The sequence below is a fragment of the Brassica napus genome, chromosome C7, assembly GCF_020379485.1.
Source record: "Brassica napus cultivar Da-Ae chromosome C7, Da-Ae, whole genome shotgun sequence".
Classification (NCBI taxonomy): domain Eukaryota; kingdom Viridiplantae; phylum Streptophyta; class Magnoliopsida; order Brassicales; family Brassicaceae; genus Brassica; species Brassica napus.
Window position 1 is genome coordinate 20,631,881 of NC_063450.1, and position 22,954 is coordinate 20,654,834.

A 22,954-nucleotide genomic window follows, 5' to 3' on the forward strand; every position below is an offset into this window, starting at 1 on the left:
GTGGAGATAACCTACTCATTACCAGCAGAAATGATGCAGGCTCCAGACACCCCTCCTATTCATGTTACAAGTGATAGACAAGTTCGAAACTTGCTCGAGATAACCAAAACGCATGGAGTACGTCTTTGTGTATCAAGCCGTAGCAAGGTGGAAACGGTTTCAGAGTTCAGGGAAGATGATGAAGCTGATGAAGCTGATGTATGTTTTGATGATGATGATGATGATTTGGTTGAAGATGAAAATCATGATGGGGAGGAGGACGATGTGGAGGAGGATGCTGGTATCTCTATTGTTGCTGAAGCGGACGAGAATGGTGAGGATTACAGTGTTTATGGAAAGGTTGAAGATGAGGATGAGGAAGATGATGATATGTGTTTTGAAGATATCGAAAAGATTGAAGGAGGAAGATCGAATGGTAACATTATCTATGTCAACCAGATTTTTGTTAGCAAGGATGCACTGCTTTCAGAGCTGCGGTTGACAGCAGTGAGGTTTAAGTTCTCCTTCAGAATATACAAGTCAACGAAAACTCTCCTTGTGACAACATGTCCGGTTAGTGGTTGTCAATGGAAGGTCAGAGCGAGTGTGAAACATGGGTCAAACACATTTTGGGTAACAAAGTATGTGGAAAAACATACATGCTCAGCGGGAGACCGACTCGCTCAGCGGAGACACTGTACTCCGAAGTATGTTGGTAGGCTTTTCATTGATCGTGTTGGAATCATTGATGGGTTGAATCCGCAGCATATCACTGATGCAATGAAGAACATGTTTGGCATGACGCTTGATTACACCACTTCATACAGAGCACTTTTATATGCACAAACATTGGTGAGAGGATCAACAGATGATGGGTATTCGCGTCTGCCATCATATCTCGAGCAAATCTCTTTAGTAAATCCCGATTCTATCACGGCTATAGAACTTGATTCTATCAATAGATTTAAGTATTTATTTCTCTCTTTTGGAGCTTCTATCAAAGGTTTTAAGTATCAGAAAAGGGTCATTGTGGTGGATGGGACTCACCTAAGTGGGAAATATGAAGGTGTTATGTTAGTTGCAGCCGCACAAGATGGGAATTTTCAGATATTTCCATTGGCTTTTGGGATCGTAGATGCTGAAGATGAACCTTCTTGGGAATGGTTTTTCACAAAATTGGCTAGTTGTGTCTCTGATGAGCAGCCTCTGGTGATAGTCTCTGACCGGCACGCGGCCATTAAAAGTGCGTGTGATAAGGTGTTTCCTTGGGCAACACGAGGAATATGTTATTATCACCTTCAAGATAACATTGTCAAAAAGTATAAAGGGAAACTTCTCTTGTACTTGGTGAAAGGTGCTGTTTATGCTCATACGGTTTCAGATTTTGACCGGTACATGGCTGAGATACGGAGTGCAAACCCGGATCTTGCAACGTATTTGGAGAATGCCGACGTCAGCCTATGGTCAAGGGTTTATTGTCAGGGGGACAGGTACAACATAAAAACAAGCAACATCGCTGAATCTATTAATTCCGCTCTGAAGCGAGCTAGAGGATTTCCGGTTCAGTTCCTGTTGGAGTTCATAAGGGAGAAGCTAGGAAAGTGGTTTTGGAAAAGGAGAGAAGATGCTTTGAGTCTCCCAACTCAACATAGTCGAGGTGTTGAATACTTGCTTGTTGTTCGATCGGAGATAGCGGATACGATGACGGTACAACCAATTGATGGATGGCGATTCTTTGTGAAAGGTGGGAAAATGGACTGTGTGGTTGATTTGGAACATGGAAAGTGTGATTGTGGTGTCTATGCAGTGGAGAAAATACCTTGCTCTCATGTTATAGCTGCTGGAACATCTGTTGGTTTGCATATCTCCACACTTGTATGTCCAGTGTACTCAAAGGATTTTCTGTTTGCAGGATACTCAGAGAATATATATCCTTGTGTTGGACAACAAGTTGAGGAACGCACATGCTTTCCTCCGGAAGTAAAACGTGGTCCGGGAAGACAGAAGAAATCAAGATGGCAATCTTGGTTGGAGCTATCCAGGATGAGAGGACGCAAACCCCGGAAGCAACACAGGGTTATAGATGCTCAAAATGCAAGGAAACTGGCCATACGAAACCACAATGTAAGTCGTCCAGTGATTAGTCTTCCAGAAGACTTTCCATTAAGTCGTCCAGAAGGTCTTCCAGTTAGTCGTCTAGGGTTTTTTCTTCCAGAAGACCTTCAAGTTAGTCGTCCAGTGATTAGTCTTCCAGAAGACCTTCAATTAAGTCGTCCAGAAGGTCGTCCAGTTAGTCGTCCAGGGTTTTTTCTTCCAGAAGACATTCAAGTTAGTCGTCCAGTGATTAATCTTCCAGAAGACCTTCAACTAAGTCGTCCAGGGTTTTTTCTTCCAGAAGACCTTCAAGTTAGTCATCCAGTGTGCAGTCTATGTACTAAAAATTTGTGTTATGAACTTATCTGTGTCAACTTCTTTGTCAAATTGCACTACCAAACAAATTTGAGATGATCTTGCCCTTTATATTATCCGAAATATAGTTACAAAAGGTCACTGCTCAGAAGACTTTCCAGACTACTTATAGTTAAGTCGTCCAACATTCCAGACGACTTAACTGTAAGTCTTCTGCGCAGAATATAGTTACAAAATAGGGATCAAGTTCAAATACAAAATAGGGATCAAGTTCAAATACACACATCAGCCTAAACTGTCATACAAAATAATATAAAGTGGCCTGTTTATCACCCGTCATACGTACTCAGGATGTCATCCATGTCCTTGTTTTCGAACTCATGCGCGTCAGGAAGCTCTTAAAATATATCTACCGCCATCTTATCCCCCATACTCTTCCCGTTGGGCTTAGCAAAGTCTTTTTTACTAAACTCTATCCCAAGAGCATGACATTCAATGTACTTTAGAGTGTAAACGCCACAATCACCAGCTCGGGCCGGAGGTATATTGGTCGGTCTCTCATATGTGAATGGCTCCAGGCTGTATTGGGCATGTAGTTCATCTGAGGAAGCGCACTCAACAAGCAGATAGGGGACCATGTAGAGAAAATGCTCCATTACCACATCGAGTTCTTCTGGGAAGATACTAGAACAAATGCTGTCAAAGACAACTATGTGCCTCTTAGGGATCGATATCCACATAGCAATCCAATGACTGTCGGCGAAGTTTACTGGCACATAGATATCATCAATATCCGTCCCCTAAACCTTGTTCGATTGGCAAAATGATGGTATAATGCATGCATAATAATTCCACGCCCCACCAGGGAGTCTTCTTCCTAAACCGTTGTGATTGGGCTTCGAGTCCTTAAAATCCTTGAAGTTGAATCTCCATTGCTGAGCAAAGAGATGATCAAGGAAGCACATTCTCTCGCTCCTGAAATGTTGTGGGTTAGCGTCGTACCTCTTACTCAGCACATTAATCCAACCATCAATATGCTGCATATAAAATAAAGTACAAGTCCGAAGATATCAGACGACTTAGTGGTAAGTCTTCTACGTAGACGACTTACCAGACGATTTACAAGTAAGTCGTAGACGAATTAAGTCGTCTGATAAGTCGTCATAGCAGAAGACTTACAAAGTCCTCCAGCCACTCTAGGGAGGTTTGGAGGATTTGATACCACCAAGTTCTACCTTTACGTGGTTTTTTATCGAGAGTTGTTCTATAATGACTGCAAACACAAAATGTTGAAAAACAATCAGGTTTTATGGGAAAAGCAAGCTATTATGTGAAAAGCAGGCTATTATGGGAAAAGCAAACACTTACGGACAAGATTTCAACCAATCAGCGAGCTCCTTCAACTTATTCTTGTCAATTGGTGCAAAAGGATTATAGCCTGGATAAAGCTTTCTGTTTAAAATGATCACTTTGGCCGTGCTGTTTGCCGTATAAGGAGATTTTTGTGAGGCAGCAAGTTTCCTTGTTCGATCACTCTTTGCACGGCAAAGTGCCAAAGCAGCATCCCTCTTTTCTAGATATCTAGCATCCTCCTTCTGTAAATCTGAAACAGTGGATTGATTTTTGTCCAATAGAACAAGGCTCGGTTCTGGAGCTTTATCTTCCAAGGAACTAGCATCTGCGGGCACAGCTGCAGGCACATCTGCGGGCACATCTGGACCTTTATCCTCCGCCAAGCTCTTCCTTCCCGCGTTCGTCCCATTGTCACTTTCACTCTGCAATATACAAGATGGGTTTATACAATAATAACCAAAGATCCATTTCAAACAATAATAACCAATGAGTGTCTTCAAACGTGAAACAAAATACATATATAAAATCCATACACTATAAACAAAGCACACATGTTCTGACATACAAGAAACAAAGCAAATGCAACTTTTCAATTCTTATTCTTAAGAGTTTGTCTAGTCAATCTCTTTTTGGGAGAGGATTTGTTACTAACCCCGGGTTCGAGCGTCGGTTTAGGTGGAGAGGTAGTGTTTTAGATGATGCCCCTTTCCGTTTTGTGGTGATACCAACTTTCTTCTCCACAGCTTCCACCCTTTCCGACAGATACTTGATCTCCTTAAGGCACGTCCCAAACCCTTCCCTCATGGCATCAGCTATGTCCTTGAAAATGGTTTTAATATCCTCTTTGGTCAACCCACCAACAGTCGTAGTCACCTCTTCACTAGCCTCTGAACCTGCCTCTTCACTAGCCTCTGCAGCTGCAACAGGTGCCTCTTTACGAGCTTTCTTCCGAGGTCTTGGACTGTCTTCCTTCACTACCTTTTTCTTCGCTGGACTCACAACCACCGGCTTTGTATTGACCCAAGTACCGGTGACTTCCCAGCAATCCATGGTCCACTTCCACGGTTTCTTCACAAACATGAGTTTAATTATGTTCTCCGAGAGCGTGTCCTCAACATCAAACTCCCATTTTGGAAATATTTCACCAGTGTCCTTTTGAACAAAGTTGATCACCCTAGTCTGCAGTGAATAGAAGATATGAACTTAGATATTTGACAGATTAAGAAAGATGGAAAGAAAAGACTTCACAGACGACTTATAATTAAGTCGTCTGGAAAGTCTTCCAGCTGGACGACTTTGTAGACGACTTATAATTAAGTCGTCTGGAAAGTATTCCAACTGGAAGACTTAGTAGAAGACTTATAATTAAGTAGTCTGGATAGTCTTCCCAGACGACTTAATTATAAGGCTTCTACTTAGTCATCCAGCTGAAAGACTTTCCAGACGACTTAATTATAAGTCTTCTACTAAGTCGTCTAATTGGAAGACTTATCAGACGACTTAATTATAAGTTTACTGCGAAGTCGTCCAGATTGAAGTAAATACCTGACTGAGGATAGCCTCTTTAAACTGTATGCGTCCTTTACGACCCTTGTAAGCCAGTATCGGTGGAGACAGATTGTTTGGGAGAGGATTACCAAAAGTAGCACCCAATTCCGGAAGAGCTGTGTACACCCAGACCTGGAGAGCTTGCACAAACTTATTAATAGTGTACCAACCCGAAATATCTATGCCCTTCACAGAGTCCATCAGCATCTTAAACGCGACTCTCCCCCATGGATAATTCTCAAACCGTTCTAGCTCCATCACTAGCCTTGCCAGACTAACCCGTGTAGGGGTTGAATACTTTCTCCCTTCAATGTATCCAGTGAAGATGGAAAGGTACGCGAGCCGCTTGTGATCATCCTGAGACCACCCTTCGCATCTCTCAAGTGCTGCTATTATCTCCTGAGTAGATGGCCCAGAGTGAGGTCTCTCAAGGTCCTCGATGTACTCGCAGTTTAGACCAGTGAGGAGTTCAAACTCTAACAGTGAAAACCTCACAGGTACTACCAGCATCTCCCAAAAAGAAGTCAACTCCTTTGTAACAACAGAGTGAGGTCTCTCAAGGTCCTCGATGTACTCGCAGTTTAGACCAGTGAGGAGTTCAAACTCTAACAGTGAAAACCTCACAGGTTCTGAACCAACAAGACTCCACAGCTCATACTTCTTCTTTATGTCCAGCTGGAAACCGAGCATGTAGTGAACCAGCCTTGAAGCCCAATCAAATCCCAGCTCTTGGAACTTGATGAAAACTCCCAACTTCGACTCCTTCAGCTCTTCATATTCATCATCATGAAGAGCTTTCTTTAAAGCAGCATGCAACGTCCAACAAGTATGATACGAAATGCTATGCACTGCGGGGGGCTCTTCCCCTAATGTATATATCCTACGGGGGAGTTCTGGCATCTCCATTTTTTTTGCCTGCAAAACAATCAAAGACAACCATCTCAAACAATCAAAGACTTATAATTAAGTCATCTAACAAGTTTTCCAGCTGAAAGACTTATAATTAAGTCGTCTGGAAATTCTTCCAGCTGGAAGACTTTCCAGACGACTTAATTATAAGTCTTCCAAGACTTCCAGTTTTATGTTCATCTTTTCCTCAATCAATCACTCGACAGTAAAAGATATAACTTACCGGCGGCGGAGTTCAACGAGATGCCTCTGAGAGAATGCGCACTAGGGTTTCCTCTCGGATCTTAAATAGAGGAAGCGGCTGTGAGAACGGTGGTGAGAACGACGGTGATAACGGCGGAGAGATAACCGGCAGTGAGAACGATGAGAACGATGGATTAGAGAGAATCGACCGAAATCGCCTTTGAAATCACCTTTGAGAGAAACAGCTTCTGATTTTTGATAAACAGTGAAAAAAAAACACCTTATATATGGCCGGTAAATAATCCGGTTAGGTTTAAAAGTACATTGTAAAATTAAAGGTTTGGACGACTTACTAGTAAGTCGTCCCAGACCCTAAATTTAACCCCTAAACTAAATTGACTAAATTAACTAACTAACCACGTTATAAACCCGTAGTTATACTTAAATAGTGTTTATTATACACAAAAATAAAAACACTTAGGTAAATTTTAAAGTTTTCCAAAAAACATTTATGCATTCCAAAATCTAACCCTAAGAACACATACAATACTACAACATATGTTGGCAAAACCTAAACCGAAGAATATCATGACTCACTACTTTCACTCATCTATGTTGAAAACAATTAACTTTTGTTATATCTTAATTTATATCTCTTAAAACATATGTTAATTACATGATTTCAATTTTTCACTTATCAAAATATTTTTTACAAAATTTTAAATTATTTCTAAGTAAAACTAGTCCAGACGACTTTCCAGAAAGACGTCTGGGCAGACGACTTACGAGGGTTAAAAATGTAAAAAAAAATTCGGTTTTTTTGTTTGTTCACAAGGGGTTGGTTGTAATTTCAATAGCTTTTTAGGTTACTTTTGCATTTGATTCATGTTTGGGTTAACCTTTGTGTTTGAAATCAAGTTGTGAGTCATATTTGGCAATTTTCCCCTACGGTTTGATTCTCATCAAATGTAATTTTTTTAATCCAATATAACAGTTGACTAACAAGATGTTAGTCAAGACATGTTTTTATGCTACGGACTGAAGTTCATGTATGGTTTTGATTTTATGATTTGTTTGGATATAAAAATGCACGATACAAAATGTTTGGGTCCAAAAAATGTATTTTTCCTCAAGTACAGTGCTCACTGAATTCTTATCATTGTAGACCAAAAAGTCAAACCAACAAAGCTCAAGTTGCAATTTTATAGGGTCATGTTTTACTGAAGGGGTTGAACATAAACTACATCTCTTTTATCACAAATCTAAGATTGATTATCGCTGATCTTTAGTGGGGTTTTTAAACAAAATTATTGATTTAATTAAATTAAAACTAAATAAATGAAAGATAACTGATCATTAGCTTAGGATTTTTGAGACCGATTTTAAGCGTCACGTGTCAACATCTCATTTAATTTTTTTTTACTCTCTTTCTTTCGTCTTCTAGTGTTCTCCGTCAGAGGAAGGATCCAAGACGACGGATGACGACGACTCGATCGAATTTCATCGACGTCTCCTCCGTCTTCGCATTGTTTTTGATCTTCACCATAACTGACTCATACTACGCCCTCGTTGACTCGGCAAGGCTTAAGGAGAAGGAGACATGGGAGGCGCGCCGTCGACGCCGCGAAACACCGGCGGTGGTGATGATGTTTTCCGTGGCGGAATATCTCATTACGACTTTCGTCGGGGAGAAATCGTTTCCCTTGGCGTTTGATTTCTGGAACAAGCTGCTCGAGCTTCCGTCGAGCTCTCGGTGGCCTAGCGATCGGGTTCACCAAGCCTGCGAGCTCTTCCGTTAGTCATTCTCGTGCACAATGTGTTTAATTCTAGGGTTTTTGATCTACGGTTACTGAAATAGAAAGATGTGTGTTGTCGAGAGCATTAGAGATGCTTTTGTTTTTTTTGCAGCGCAAAACAATGTATACACTAGGCACCTTGCGAAACTGTTGATTCATCTATCGTGGTGTTTGCAAGAGGTTCTTCAAGCTTCTGATGATGATCAGGCTTCTATCTATAAGAAAGCTGTTAATGCAATGTATATTGCATAAGTGTTTTTAAAGCATTTGATTGAGAATGGAAAAAGTGACAGCCTTGAGGAGTTGCATCTATCTCTAGACGAGAGTAAGCCAGTTCTTCATGGCTTTGTAATGGGTATTGATTCTCTCAAATAGCTATTGGTAACTTTAGCCTAGCTTGAGTTGACTTATTGAGAGTGTATTATTGGCAGACCAAAACATCCAGAACTTTGTCATGCATAGTCTGCTGAGCTTCATTGGATCGACTGAAGTGAGGTACGTATGACATGCTTATTGTATATTTTATATATACTTATCAATTTGAGTATCAAGTGTCACATTCTCCTGATTTTCATCATTTATTTGGCAAGTCCCAACTCGTATGTTCTACATTAGGAACTTATGAACTTCATGATTGTTGCAATGTCGATACAACATCTCTCCGGCCCATCACCTGGACCAAGAGAGGCGAACCCTTTTATTGATGCAACAATGTCTCAGGTTACATCTTCATTAATTTTTTTCTTCATCTTTTGCATAGATTTTACCCCCGACCAATTATTGCTCTTTCTTTTGCTTCACAATTTATAGGAGAAGTCTCTAGTTTTTCTTGCTGTCAGAAGATTGCTACTTAATTATATTTTCCGTACCCCTCCAAATGCAAAAGGCTATTTGTATTCTGATGGAGATTCACCAGGCATTTTGGAAAGAGTTGGTTCTGCAACTGGTAGGTGTTTTTGTTACATATTGTGTTACTGTCGTACATGTTAACCCTTTTCTATTGCTGTTCAGATACTTTATATTATCCGACTTAGCTTTGTGAAAGGTTCCATGTATTCATGAGATTTTTTTTTTTTAATATGCAGCGACATTTGTGCTCTTGCCTTTGAACTATCTTGTAAATAACGGCGGTTACGGATCTAAACATCCATTAGCAGAGTGAAGCCTTCATGTTTTGCTTATCCTCACTAATTACCACAAGCCTGTCATGAGTGATGAGTCTTTGACGGATAAAAGTGATGACAGTGCTACTTCAGAATCAGTATCTAAAGAGCATGTATGTTCCTCTGACAATACCTTTAGCAAGGCTCTGGCAAATGCTAGAGATGTCGAATGTGAGATTTTTTACTTATTTTATCTTTAAAAACAATTTTTTTTTAAGAAACCCTTGACTAAGAAACTCCTATTGGAGCAAGAAAATTTAATGACTCTAAACTAAAGTTCTTAGCTAAAATTTAATACTTAAATAATCATTAAGAAATTTAATGGGTTTCTAGGGTTAAAGCATGTTTATTGGTAAAACCCTTAATTGGTTATTAAGTGGACCTTAGTGAATTTTTAACTATTAAAATTAAGATAAGAGACTTTGTTAAAAGACACTTAATAATATTGGTTTATTGGTAGTTTTTTAATAAAAGTTCTTAACAATAAAAATCATTGCACAAATTCTCAAATGTTTGATTCAAAAGTTTCATCAATTGAACCATCCAAATTGTGATGAGAAGAGGAAACCATGCAAGATTTGTTTTAGATTCTTGTTTATAAAATATAAATTGTTTCAGATATGGAAACAGAAGGGAGAGAACATGAGATGAAAGATAGAGAGGATGGAGAGAAAACGTGAGATGAAAGATAGAGAGGATGAGTGTGTTTGTGATTTATTCTTGTGAAGTATATAACAAGTGACACATATAAAGCTGAGTGTGTTTCAGATATATAACAACAACAAATACATGACCTCGTGACACAAGACTACAACAACAGCAACATTTCTTGTGAATACATACAGACACAAGACTACAACACCTGACCTCTATCTCCTGAATACAAGACAGACACAAGACTACAAGACTACAACAACAGCAAGACTACAAGACAACAACAACAGCTCTCGTGACCTCTCCAACAGCAGCACAATGGTGAATACAAGACAGACACAAGACTACAACACTGTCTCACCTGATCGAAACACACACCTTTCACAAAGCTCCACTCTCGTGACCTCTCCAACCGCAGCACAATGATCCACTCTCTGATGAATACAATACCTGCATTACAAGATCAGAAACAGTATGTCATGAACAAGATCAATTTATACAAACTTTGAACCTTTTTAAACAAATTTTGAACATTTTATACAAACTTTGAAACAAAGTACATTTTAAACAAACATTTTAGCATAACAGGAGCAAGATCGACCCGGAACAAAGAGCTAAACAAAAAGTTTCATCCTTTCTTGATCGAACATGATGTTACACAAAGACAAAACAGCACAAACAAGCAGCTCTTACCTCGCCTCTCGTTGTACACAGTCCTATACAGTGAGTAAAACTGCAGTTTCTTGACAATATAACAACAACACAACATAGCTTCATCATTCTGATTTCTCAATCAAGAAACCAAAAAAAAATTGAAATTTCAATTCTGGATTGAAAATTTTGCAACAGGAACATCAAATCGTTGATTCGCACATCGTATTACTATAGATCTAGAGAAGAGATACGAGCTTACCTGTTGTTTGACCAAAGAGAAGCTCGAAACAGAGAGGAGATGATAGTGGAGAAGACGATGGAGGAGACATTGAATCGCCTTTCGCAGGAGAGAAAGAAAAAAAATAAAAAAAGAATTCACGGTCGAGTCGACACTGTTCCTCTCCCCAGTAGTAATGCGACACGTGGCGGCTAAGACCGGTGTCTTCAGAGCATCTTTATTGGTGGGATGAAGAGTAAGGGAGAAAGAGTCCTTTGTTTTGTTTTTTTTTTTTTTTTTCATTGAAGAGTAAGGGACAACCCTTAATTAAGGGTTTTTCCTTCTCTTTCTTCCTCGGTTCCCACTCTTTTTCCGGGATGCCTCAAGGGACTCCCAATACAGACGCCCTCACGCTCCTAATTAAGGGACGCCTCCTGCTTTAATCACATTTTTTCTTTTATGTTAATTCTTATTTATGCTAACAACCCTTCTTGAGAGATACCAATAAACCTGCTCATTGTATTGTATGATACAAATACCTTCACATGGATCAATGTGGGAAAACAAATTATTGATGAAACCAAACGAACGACCATACTTATTCATCCAAACTAACAATACCAGTAAAACTGCAAAATTTAAGCTTCCAACACCAGAAATCACATGGAAGAAACAAAATTACTGCAGCACAGTCAAAAACGAGAATCTATAAGAAAACTGTATAAGAATGCGTCTTTAAAATGTTTTGGCAGAAACCCAGGAGCATGTTTAGCAGAAAGCATTTATAAACCAAAGATGTAGATGATTATAACAACTATATTGAGACAAGGAGAGACGTACGCAAACAACAATATTACAACTTTAACCGTAAACTTACGATTAGTTGCATGCACACTCACACAGAGAATCATTAAACAACACATGAAAGATGAAGCAAAAGAAAAAAAATACATAAAGGCTGTGTTTATAGAGAAAACTTTTGACGTTCAGATCAGCGACCAAGTTGAGCACTAGAAAACGTTGCAGTTGCTACTCCATTCGAGCTTGATGAGGACGATGTTTCTGCCGCCGCATGATATGTCGCAACTGGCATTTTTAGTGGCAGATTAGGTAAGGGCGCCTCGAAATTCAAGACTTGGATGGCTTGCTTTATACTAGGTCTAGAGTTACTATCAGGATGAGCACACCATAACCCTACAATCATAAGACACTCTGCTTGCTCCACATCGTAATCTTTCCCCATCTGTTGATCAACGGCTGAGATCAGCTCTCCTCTACCGTACAGATCCCATACTTTCTCCACAAGACTTGACTCTGGCTCAATCTTTCCATGCCTCAAGCTCACCGACTTCTTCCCTGTAACGATCTCCACTAAAACAATGCCAAAGTTATACACGTCGGATTCTTTGCTTGCCCTTCCTGTGCTTATGTATTCAGGAGCCATGTAACCAAATGTCCCGGCTAGTCCTGTGGTCTGGGGACCTACCTCGTGGTCCATCAACCGAGCCAACCCGAAGTCACCTAGCTTGGCGTTGAAACTTGAGTCCAACATTATGTTACTCGCCTTGATGTCCCTGTGGACAATGCATTGCTCCCATTCCTCGTGAAGGTAAAGCAACGCGGAAGCTACACCGAGAGATATCTTGCACCTAACAGCCCATGCGAGATATGTTTTTTTACCAAATATGTGCGCGTCGAGGCTACCGTTAGGCATGAACTCGTACACTAGTAAAAGCTCTTCTTTCTCATGACACCAGCCAATGAGTTGAACAAGGTTTCGATGTCTTAAACTGCTGATGATCTTAACCTCGGTGATGAACTCTTTCTTTCCTTGCTTTGAAGCACCCGAAAATTTCTTCACGGCAACCATCAAATCCAAGTCGTTTAAGTAGCCTTTATACACTGCTCCAAAACCTCATTGACCTAACTTTCTTTCAGACAAGAAGTTGTTGGTAGCCATTGCAAGATCTTTGTAAGAGAACCTTCTTGGCCCTGCTCCTCTTTCAAGATCTTCTTCGTTTATCGACGTCAAGTTTTCTCTCCTCCTTGCTGCTTTGGCCTTTCTTTGCTTCCTCTTCAAACACAACGGAACCACAACAACCAAAGAGACCAAGAGGAGAAAACCCGAAAGAGAAGCACCAAGAATGACACTTCTACGGTTTGGTTTTGTCTTCTCTTTCACGTCCAAGCTGGAATAAAAGTCCCATGACAAGATCCTATGCCCTTCCATCGCCGATCCTGTGGCACCTGAAAAGCCCATGGTAACTTCAGCAGGAATGACCCTCACAAGGTCAGTGATGTAGTAAATACTTGAACTCTCCGAAGGAATAGTTGTTTCTTCATATCTCCAAGAGACGCTCAAGTTTTTCTGAGCAGCGTCATACGAGACTTGTGCATGACATGTATCTTGGCTGTGAAGGGTTGCATTCCAGGAAGTGAAAGTAGAGGAAGCAAGCGAGTTGTTATTGATCCCGACATGAGACTTGATACCATAAGGATCCCATTCAACGTTATAAAACGTATCGAACTCGACATGCACAAGCGGGAACCGAGAAGAATGACCGTTGGTTTCATTGAAAAGGCCCAAGAAACCACTATCTGAATTTGGAGGGACAGTGAAGCCTGCAGGGCCAAGAAAAAAAGCGAGCCCATGGCCATAATTTGCAGTGTTGATATCAATCTTGAAGGAGAAATTAGTGGTGAAGTCGGAAGCCTCCCCTGTTTCGGAATCCCAAATAGCAACTCTTTTAGCATAAGTAGCCCAACCAACACGACAAGTAAATGCAATATTGTTGAGTACGATCTCGCCATTTGGTGTTGCGTCTCCTTGGTAAGCTATGCGAGAGTCTCCTACTGAAAAACGAGGGATGCTAAAATTTAGCGAGCTTGCAAATGGGAGAAGAAAAAGAAAGAAGGAAGAGAGCAAGAACACTATTGAGTTTTTCATTGCGAGTGTAGAAAGCTAAGAATGTCTTAAACCCGCTATGCATAATGCATTACTTATACTGTAACAGATTTGTCTTTGTTTGAGATAGGGAGGGACCATATCAAAAGAAACATTCAATAATCTTTGGAATAACGTGATTAGTTTATGTATGGTTTTATCAGTTATAAGTATAATTAACAATTTTGCAGCGTTTTTAAACCCAGACCGAACCGGCGGTCGGACCGGGTTGAACCATGAACCGAAAAAAATCAGGGTTGGGTTAATGTTAAAACCCAACTAAAATTGAACCAGTTAAAAACTCATATCGAACCGTCAAAACCCCGGGAACCGGCGATCCAATGAACCGGCCAAACTCTGGTTCGTATATAAGCCAATTTTTTTTTTAATGAAACAATTAATTTTTCTTTTTTTTTTAAAGTAAAAATAAGATTTATCAAAGATTAGTAAAGTATCGTCTCTCGTCTTTTTCTTTTGTCGTCTCTACAACTCATAAATTATAAGATTCACAAAGTTTAATATTCACGTCAATAAATATTTACGTTTCTGAAATTTGTATTTCAAAATATAAATTTTACCTGATGTGTATATAATTTTTTTAAAGGTGATGAAGATTTAGAGTGATAAGATCTGTGAATAAAGTTTAAATTTGCTTTTCATATTGATTTTAGATTTTAATTGTTATCTTTGTTTTTTCTACACATTATCGCTGTTTAAACATTTTATTTGATATGATATATTTTTCTAATATGCATATTATTTATAAAATATCATTAAATTTAGTTTAATCTAAGTAAACCCGATCAAATCCGGTTGAACCCCAATGATCTATGATCCAAAAAAATTCTGGTTCGCTAGCCGGTCCGGTTTTAAAAACACTGCAATTTTGTTAAAAAAAAAGGGTATAATTAACAACAACAAAGGTAAGTATTTGCATGATATATTGTAATTTGATGTTCTACTGCTTTATCATCTGGCACAATCGTGGATAAAAGTTTGAGTAAAGGTTTTGCCAATAACTGGATTATTTTTTTGGGGTTTATTGACTATGAAAGCATATGTTACGATATTACAGTAGTGTTAGTTTATGAGTGGTTCTATTATAGAATGTAGGAGTGTCAACGATATACTACAAAATTAGAGTCAAGATTCTTTGTCTTATTTGGGGGACAACACAGAAAGCAAACTAATCGCTATCGTCTAAACAAGTTACGCGTATTCTCATGTCGGTCGTCGAGTTTTTAAGGTAATATTAATAACTTTACTAAAACAAATGTTGAAGTGGAAACAAAATAACGGGGGTCTATTTTACTTAAGGTTTATTCTACCGACGTGCTAGTTCTAGGAAAAAAAACAAAACCAGTTGAATCACGTCATTTACTTTGTCAAATCACGTCACTTACTTTGTCAACATATTTGTTCTGTATAAAGAAATGTATACATATCAATAGTATTTATTTTGAGAAATACATATCAATAGTTTTATAAGTGTTTTACCACAATTTATAAATAGCCAGTGATTTCCAATACACAAAATAGAATATTAATAAACAAATATTTTTTATTTACCAATACAAAATTTGCTTAAAGTTTTTTCCCTATTATTCATTTATCGGTTAAAATATCTTAAATTAATCATCACAATTTGACATTTTATTTTGGGCTTTTTTCAAATATAACCTAAAATTTCAAGTCAAACACAAAAATAACCCATTTTTTTTTTTTGAAACTTTCATTTTTCCTATTCACACTATAAGTTCGAGTTATTCACGAAAATACTTTTTTTTTCTTTTTTTCGAAAATGAGTATTTTACCTTATCATCCTCATCTTCACCAAATATTTACATTATTGTCATTGTCATCAATACATTAACCACCATGAACAACCAATTTGAAGCTCTTAATGCACTAAAGTTTTGATTTATACTCTTCATATCTCATTAATTATGCACACAAATCACGTCTCCTTCACTCTCTCTTCAATTTCATCCAAAAACTAAGATTTTGATTTCAAGCTTTGTAAGGTTTATAGAGACATTGAAGCTCATGATTTGTGGTCATTAACGACTTGGTAGCTATTGTAGTGAATTTATGGGTACTTGCAGAAGCTAAGCAAGTCATCTCAGAGGTTCAATGTATGAAATTGTTTTTTTTTCTCAGATCTGTTCGCGAAGACTTTTAGAAGACTTCGGGAAGTCTTTCAAAAGACTTCGCTAGATGTGTTATCTATCAAGAAGACTTCTCAAAAAGTCTTCTAACTTTTCTTTATTAAGAAAAAAACACTGAAAAATTCAAGAGAAGACTTTTCGAGAAGTTTTTTCGGATAAACATGTTAGTTTTGCAATTGACCGAAGTTTGTCAGAAATTTGACTTTTTATATAAGACTTTTCGGGAAGTCTTCTCAGGGAAAACTTCTATATAAGTCATCTGAAAGTTTTCCCGAAGTCTTCTCACTGTCACAAGAAGTCTGCTTGGGTTATTTTTGCAATTGAAAAATAATATTAAAATATTTAATATTAATGAGAAGTCTTATCAAATTTTATTTTGGGTTTTGGTCAAACCTTTGGTTACGACTCTAGAAGTCTTCTCTGGAAAAATCAAATATAGGCAATTCCAAAAGTATCCCAAGTAGAGTTCTTGCAACATATTGAGAAGACTTTCAGAAGTCTTCTATAAAAAGTCAAATTTCTGACAAACTTCAGTCAGTTGCAAAACTAACATATTTATCCGTGAAGACTTCTCGAGAAGTCTTCTCTGGCATTTTCGAGAATTTTTCAAATTCAAAAGTAAGCCAATATTTACAAAGAAATACTTCTCAAGATGTCTTCTGTAGAGTAGACTTCCTAAGAAGTCTTCTTTCGTAATTTTACTAGTCTTTTGGGTTACTTTTGCATTTGATTGAATTTGGGGTACAATTTTGTATTCAAAATCAAGTTTTGAGTCATTTTTTACAATGTTCCCTTTTATTTTTTCGTTTGATATATTTTAAAATACAACATTCTAATAAAACTAAGTTTATTTAATTTATTTTGATTAAATATAAAAAACTAATAAAATTTTAGATGTATTTATTAACTTAACAAAATAGCAGCATATAGCTTAACAAAATTAATATATATATATCAATTACTATATTTAAGTATTTTAAATATTTAAATATATGTAAAAGTATAACATTCTCATAAACTTAAGTTTAGTTGATTAATTTTTGTTAAGATACATCAAACCAATAAAAAATAATTAATTTTTTTGCTTAACAAAACGTTCATCATTCTCTTAACCAAAATTAATATATTTTACACCAACAATTATTAAACATTTAAATATTTATAAAATTTTAACTTTTGATCAATATTAGCTACCATAGCACTAGTAGAAGCATATTCAAGCTTAGAGTACCATCTTCTCTTAGCTCTCGTGCTTCTCCACCTAGCTCTCGGATCTAAGTTCTTGAATCTTTTAATAAGTTTCTTATTTCGTGAAACAAATAAATTTTTTAACTAACTAGTCGTAGCCTAATAATAAAAGTTAATTATATGTCTTTTGTTTGATTCCTGCTGAAATAAAACTGCTATTCAAATGAATAGTCTGGATTTGAATTTTGGTATATACATTTTGGCATATACAATTTACATAGTAGTATTATAATAAACAATATGGTTATTTTTCGCATTATTCAGAAGACATTTCAAATTCAGATTAGAAAATTTGATACCTAATTTAACCTTTAGCACTAAATGAATTTTTGCTGAAATCGATAGAATTAGCCGATAGAACGTATAAAGAATAGATAGTTTCTTATCTAATCTATTAAAATAGAGTTCTATTTAAAAATACTCTGGCATGTTTTATATTTGGTCCTATTGAACATGTTGTGATTTAATTTAAAAACATGCTTACAATATTCTATATGTTGACCGATTAAATTAAATTAAACCAATTGGTTCAGAATACCTAAATTAAACCTATTAAATTAAATAACATTCTACAAAAAGTTTGTCGTCGTCAAGCTTTGAAGAACAGTGAAAAAACGAGCAACCATCAGGTGGATATTGATGATTCGAGTAACGTTGTTACCTAATTGATGATTCCTCCGTCAAACCTTTCACATGATTCAGGTTATTATCGATCTAAATTGGAATTATTATTTAACTTGGATCAAGTTGCTTACGTTGTCGAGTAATGGGTCATTATAAAGTTTTAGTTTTTGGTCAAGTTTATATCCGTTATATTTGTGGCCAGACTCAGTTTTGTTGCAACGTTATGAGTGTTAAAGATGCCATTCTGAATTGTAGTTGAACATTCAATAGTTACAAAGTTAAAGACTTCACATTTTTCTGGTGAATGTTTATTTTTGCAGGAAATCAAGTTTTTTTTATGGTATATTGTTACATGAAAGTGTGAGTATGCTATTATGATTTATTACTCTGTTTTCATACTCCCATAATATATGTGCTAATATGTATGTTTGTGTTTTCATTCTTGATATTTGTTTTATGGAGAAGCCAATAGAGCTGCAAGAAAGTATACAATATTGTTCCAACCTACTTGTGCTGCTTTGCTTAACAACTCGCCCTCAAGGACAACTAAACAAAAGTGTACTCTTTTCTTGCTCAAGCCTCCGCTTTAAGATTGAAAGAGGTTCATGAAAACAAAGGAAACTAATGAGATTCAGCATTGGTCTGTTTTTGAGCAGTAATACAGGTGGATGTAATTACTATGCGAAGGAGACTGACGAGCATAGACAGCCACTGAAATTATGAGACAGGTGTGAGGTGTTTTGGTCATTACGTGAATTTCCAAAAGAAACGAAAAGGTTCAGGTTGGGTAGTGTAACTGTGTTGATCGGTCTTTGCTATCTCTCTAACGCGGAGGCTTAGAGGAAATGCGTGAAAGGGAGCATTATTGCTGTATATATCTTATATTTATATGTACATTCCCTTATTATTAATATTATATATGTATGTGATCAAGCTGGTAGAGCCATTTAATTGTTTGAATAGAGAGAAAGAGTGGTTATTCATGAGTAGATATATAGAAAAGAAACAACATTTATGTTCACAAGCTAAATAGGATACTTAAATCATTGATAAGAATGTTGTATGTATTAGGGAAGAAACTGATTCAACAAAGTAATTTTAAAACTCAGTCGAATATATGTATACATACTCTTTTTTGATCAAATATGTATACATAGTCTGATGTCCCTAAAACCTCACACATACAAAAAGAAGTTAGCAACCTACGGGATATAAGGTCAGAGGTTTGACCTAGCTCTTATGGAAGGTTGCGAGGTACACAAACAAGGAACAAGAAAATGAAAAAAAGTGTTGGAGATGGTTGATGCATTTGAAAAGATTAGGGAACTGTAACACTACATGAACTGCTTATAATATAAAGAAAATATAAATAATTATAATTGTATTCAAAATGCTCAACTGCAGGTTACATACCTAATCCTTATATAGACTAAAAATATTTATTATTTCAGAATGATATTAGTATATTCTGACTTGGTATATAACTTTAGATATACCGACATATTTAAATATGAAAACATTCGATAACACAAAATAAAAACCAGAAAATGTAATAAAAATATAGCTGTCTAAATCAGAATCAAGATCGAAAATTTCATATCCCTATTTAAACCCCCGTGGTCGAAGAACTCAAGATTTTATCGTGTTTTAACATTATTATTTGAAACAAACCAAAACCAAAATAACAAAACTCAAATCAAACTGAAATTAATAAATAACCCAGCTATTACTATATTTCTTGAACCAAAAACCAAATACCAAAACCCATAACCGAACCGAAACCAAACCTAAAGTTAGAAAATACAATTTCGACACGAGCCAAATTTTATAAAATATCATCAAACCATAAAATTGTAATTTAAAAACTATAAATATAAATAATCCGCGCAACCGCGCGGATTAGAATCTAGTGTGTCTTAAAGCCAAGATTTCAAGCTAGATTGTCGGAGTCAGTGCACTTATGAGAACTATATTGCAGAATTTTTTTTTATTTTTTTTAACATTATTTCATTTCACAAACCAAAAAGGAGGATCTGAACAAACAGCGATTCCGATTCTCCGAAGAAACAGCGGCTCTAGGTTACAAGAGATGGGAGCTAAAACAAACTAATGGATAAGCTTTTCATCTAAAGGACGATTCACAAAATCATGTAGTAGATACAAGCAGATATGTATGTGTTTTTTTCTTATCAAAAAACTCAGTGTATGTATATGTATATATATGAAAAGAATTTACAATGTATTACCCAAAAGAGTTACAATGAAAAATCATTTATTGGAATCTGTCATTACTAGTTTCCCAAAATTTTGCATGGAAATGTAATAATCCTCGGTGCAAAGTTGTTGGCAAAGTAATTAAAATCCACGTAGGAAACTAACACCTTTGTCTGATTTCACATGTCTGTCTTTTTGTTAATTTTTCAGACTAGTTATGTCTTTCTATTAGTATTACTTGTATGATTTGTGTAGATTATTCGAGTTTGTTTAATATCTAATAACTTTGAAAGAATCTTCAAGAGCATAATCCATATAAGCACTTTCTTACTTATATTCACAACATGATTCCAGTGTTTTTTCTACTGTAGCATCATCATGTGCTTGCTACAAAAGTGGCGAGGATCATGTTTCACGAACTATGCATTTAGAATGCAGAATCAAACACAGATAACAAACTTATGACTCTATGAGAAGCAAGTCTCATTGTATCACATTATCTTCAAATGGATCAATTTGGTGCAAATATTCTTTCGGAAACCAAACGTTAAAAAGCCCAATGCATCTAACTGATTTCGATAAGTTTCGCATTGATTTTGTAGAGTCACAAAGTGACTTCATTTATTAAAGGATACCGCTAACTTGCGCCCACACGCGTGGATATACGATGTAGTTTGGTAGGCCGAACTCGTTGCTGTAAAGGGATTTATATCACAAATCTCCTCCTTTTTCTCGAGTTATTACAGAGAAAGAGTAACATAGAAAACGAAGAAACTTTCCAAAAATATCGAACCAAAAACAGAGCATTTTTTTTGGTGACAATGTCGGCATCTAGCTCAAGCTTCTCGTCTTTAGTCATTATCTTCATCCTCGTTTTACTATGTCCATCGCTTTCATCGTCTTCTGAACTTAAAGTTCGTGTTTTGGACCGCGAGCCGTTGGAGATCCGGACAAATCCGAAGCTGAACAAGACTATTAGAAAGCCCAAGTGCTGCGAGATGCGGACCAGATCTCAGTGTTCGGGTTTCCCTAGATGCAGGTGGTGTCGTAGTGAAGCTCTCGACGACTTGTGCTTCAGTAAAGCCGAAGCCTTGCGACTTCCAAGTCAAGTCTTCCGCTGTGAGTTATAAGATTTAACAGATTTGATCTAAGTAGGTTGTAGTTCTTGCGGAGCTTTGGTGGAAGAATATAGAGAGATAGAGTTTTTTTCTTTCCAAATCTTGAATTTTATTGAATAGCTCGTCTCATTTTATAACGTTTTATGTTGTTGTTGTAATTGAACTGAGTATCACAAATTTTGGATTGTACTGGATCTTGAATTCTTGATCCTTATATTTATTGGAAGATGTTACCGATATGGTCAAAAGTGTAGGTGTGGATTGTGGAAGAAGTTAGTACTTTACTTTCTCTCATCTTTCTATTAATAGGAAACTCAGGGATTGATTGTTTCCAAAACTAAAGCAATGTTGGTGTTTTCATTTATAACATAGTGTTTAGAATGTAAACGAAAACAAAACCACAAAAAAAAACAGTTAAGGCCTTCGGCGAAAGTATTCAAATGGTTAACTAATTGGTAACTTAGGTATTTTGTCTTTTCTTTCCCTGTAAGGCTGTAATGTGTTTGTCTTAGCAAAGGATATATGGTTTGGAATTGTTCTTTCGCGTCACTGCTAGTTTTTGGATTTTGGAGCAGAGCTAAAACCTTGTAAAGGCTGAAGAAATGCTTGAACACAAAAACAGAAACCATAACACGTCTTCTTCTGAAGTTTCTTTTTGCATATCATAAGGCATTTGAGAAATTATACACTAAAACTAAACCTTTTTCTATTCCACAAATGTCTACTTGTACAAGAGTGTTTTTTTTTTTTTTTGGTATTTTGTTTTCACTTTCAGTAAAGGCTCCCTTCTTGTCTAGCTTGTCCAAAACCTGTGAAGCATAGTCCTCCAGACCAGCTGTGAAAACTGCTACATTGTAGGTTTCCCCTAGTCTTTCCAAGAACTCAGTCACCCCCGGGACGTTTTACCACAAAGATTGGCATAATCTCACTTTCCATTTTTACCATCACCATGAAATCGTATTTAACTCCAGGCATTTGTGTCGTGGAATGAACCAAGGTTTCATCAAGATCGAGGATGATTGTCCTTTTCGTGTTGGTATATTTTGTTAGTTTTGTATAGCCATCATGTCTTGTGGCTGGATAGCTGGTGGTGGTGGTGGCCGTAAAGCACCTGGATACACAACGCAGAAGGCGACAATGGAACGTCAAGATGGACATGAATGGGTCATTTTTCTTTTGGTGTTTGTGGCTTTCTGGTTTGTTTTCGATGATCCTTTCAGTTGCCATTGATTTCTCCCGGCTGCTTGATTACACAACGAGGAAAACAAGTATTGTTGAACAAAACAAGCTTGCAGCTCTTCAGATGGAAAGCTTGGTAGTGGGTAAGATGTTTTTGAGTTTATCCTCCGCTACTTTTTATACCATAATCTAGAATTGAAGTGGTACCTTTGGTTTAGTTTAGTTTGTTTATGGGAAGTTAGAGGTGAAGTAGAGCAGATTCCTAATATTAGAAAGTTTCGGTTTGGACAATTACAACATAGTTGTGCTGTTTCATGTACTCATGGACAATAATGTATGTACATACAACATTAACCAGCAAGAGATACATTACAAGATTATAGGTTTAGAGATAATATGGAATTACAGTTCAAGTATATTGCTGCTGCTATTGTTGCTACTATGCCTTTGGTGTGGCCTGGTGAACTAGATAAACTATAAAACCTGTTAGAAATTTGTTTCTAACGAAAGTTTTTTTAAAGTTTTAACTTAATCTCTAACAATTAAAAATATTTAGAACGGGTTTATCCAATATGAATGACTTATTGATATTTT

General features: G+C 36.8%; 1 protein-coding gene and 2 pseudogenes across 1 annotated transcript; 2 read left to right on the forward strand and 1 right to left on the reverse strand.

Moving 5' to 3' along the window:
• The first annotated feature begins 7,859 nt into the window (after positions 1 to 7,859).
• On the forward strand, positions 7,860 to 10,272 carry LOC106421730 (annotated as a pseudogene).
• LOC111207586 lies at positions 10,087 to 14,069 on the reverse strand (annotated as a pseudogene).
• Positions 14,070 to 14,204: 135 nt separating this feature from the next.
• Positions 14,205 to 22,599, forward strand: LOC125590250. The gene has a single exon (XM_048763621.1). The coding sequence runs from the start codon at positions 22,332 to 22,334 to the stop codon at positions 22,551 to 22,553; it is 222 nt and encodes a 73-aa protein (XP_048619578.1). The 5' UTR covers positions 14,205 to 22,331; the 3' UTR covers positions 22,554 to 22,599.
• Positions 22,600 to 22,954: the final 355 nt, after the last annotated feature.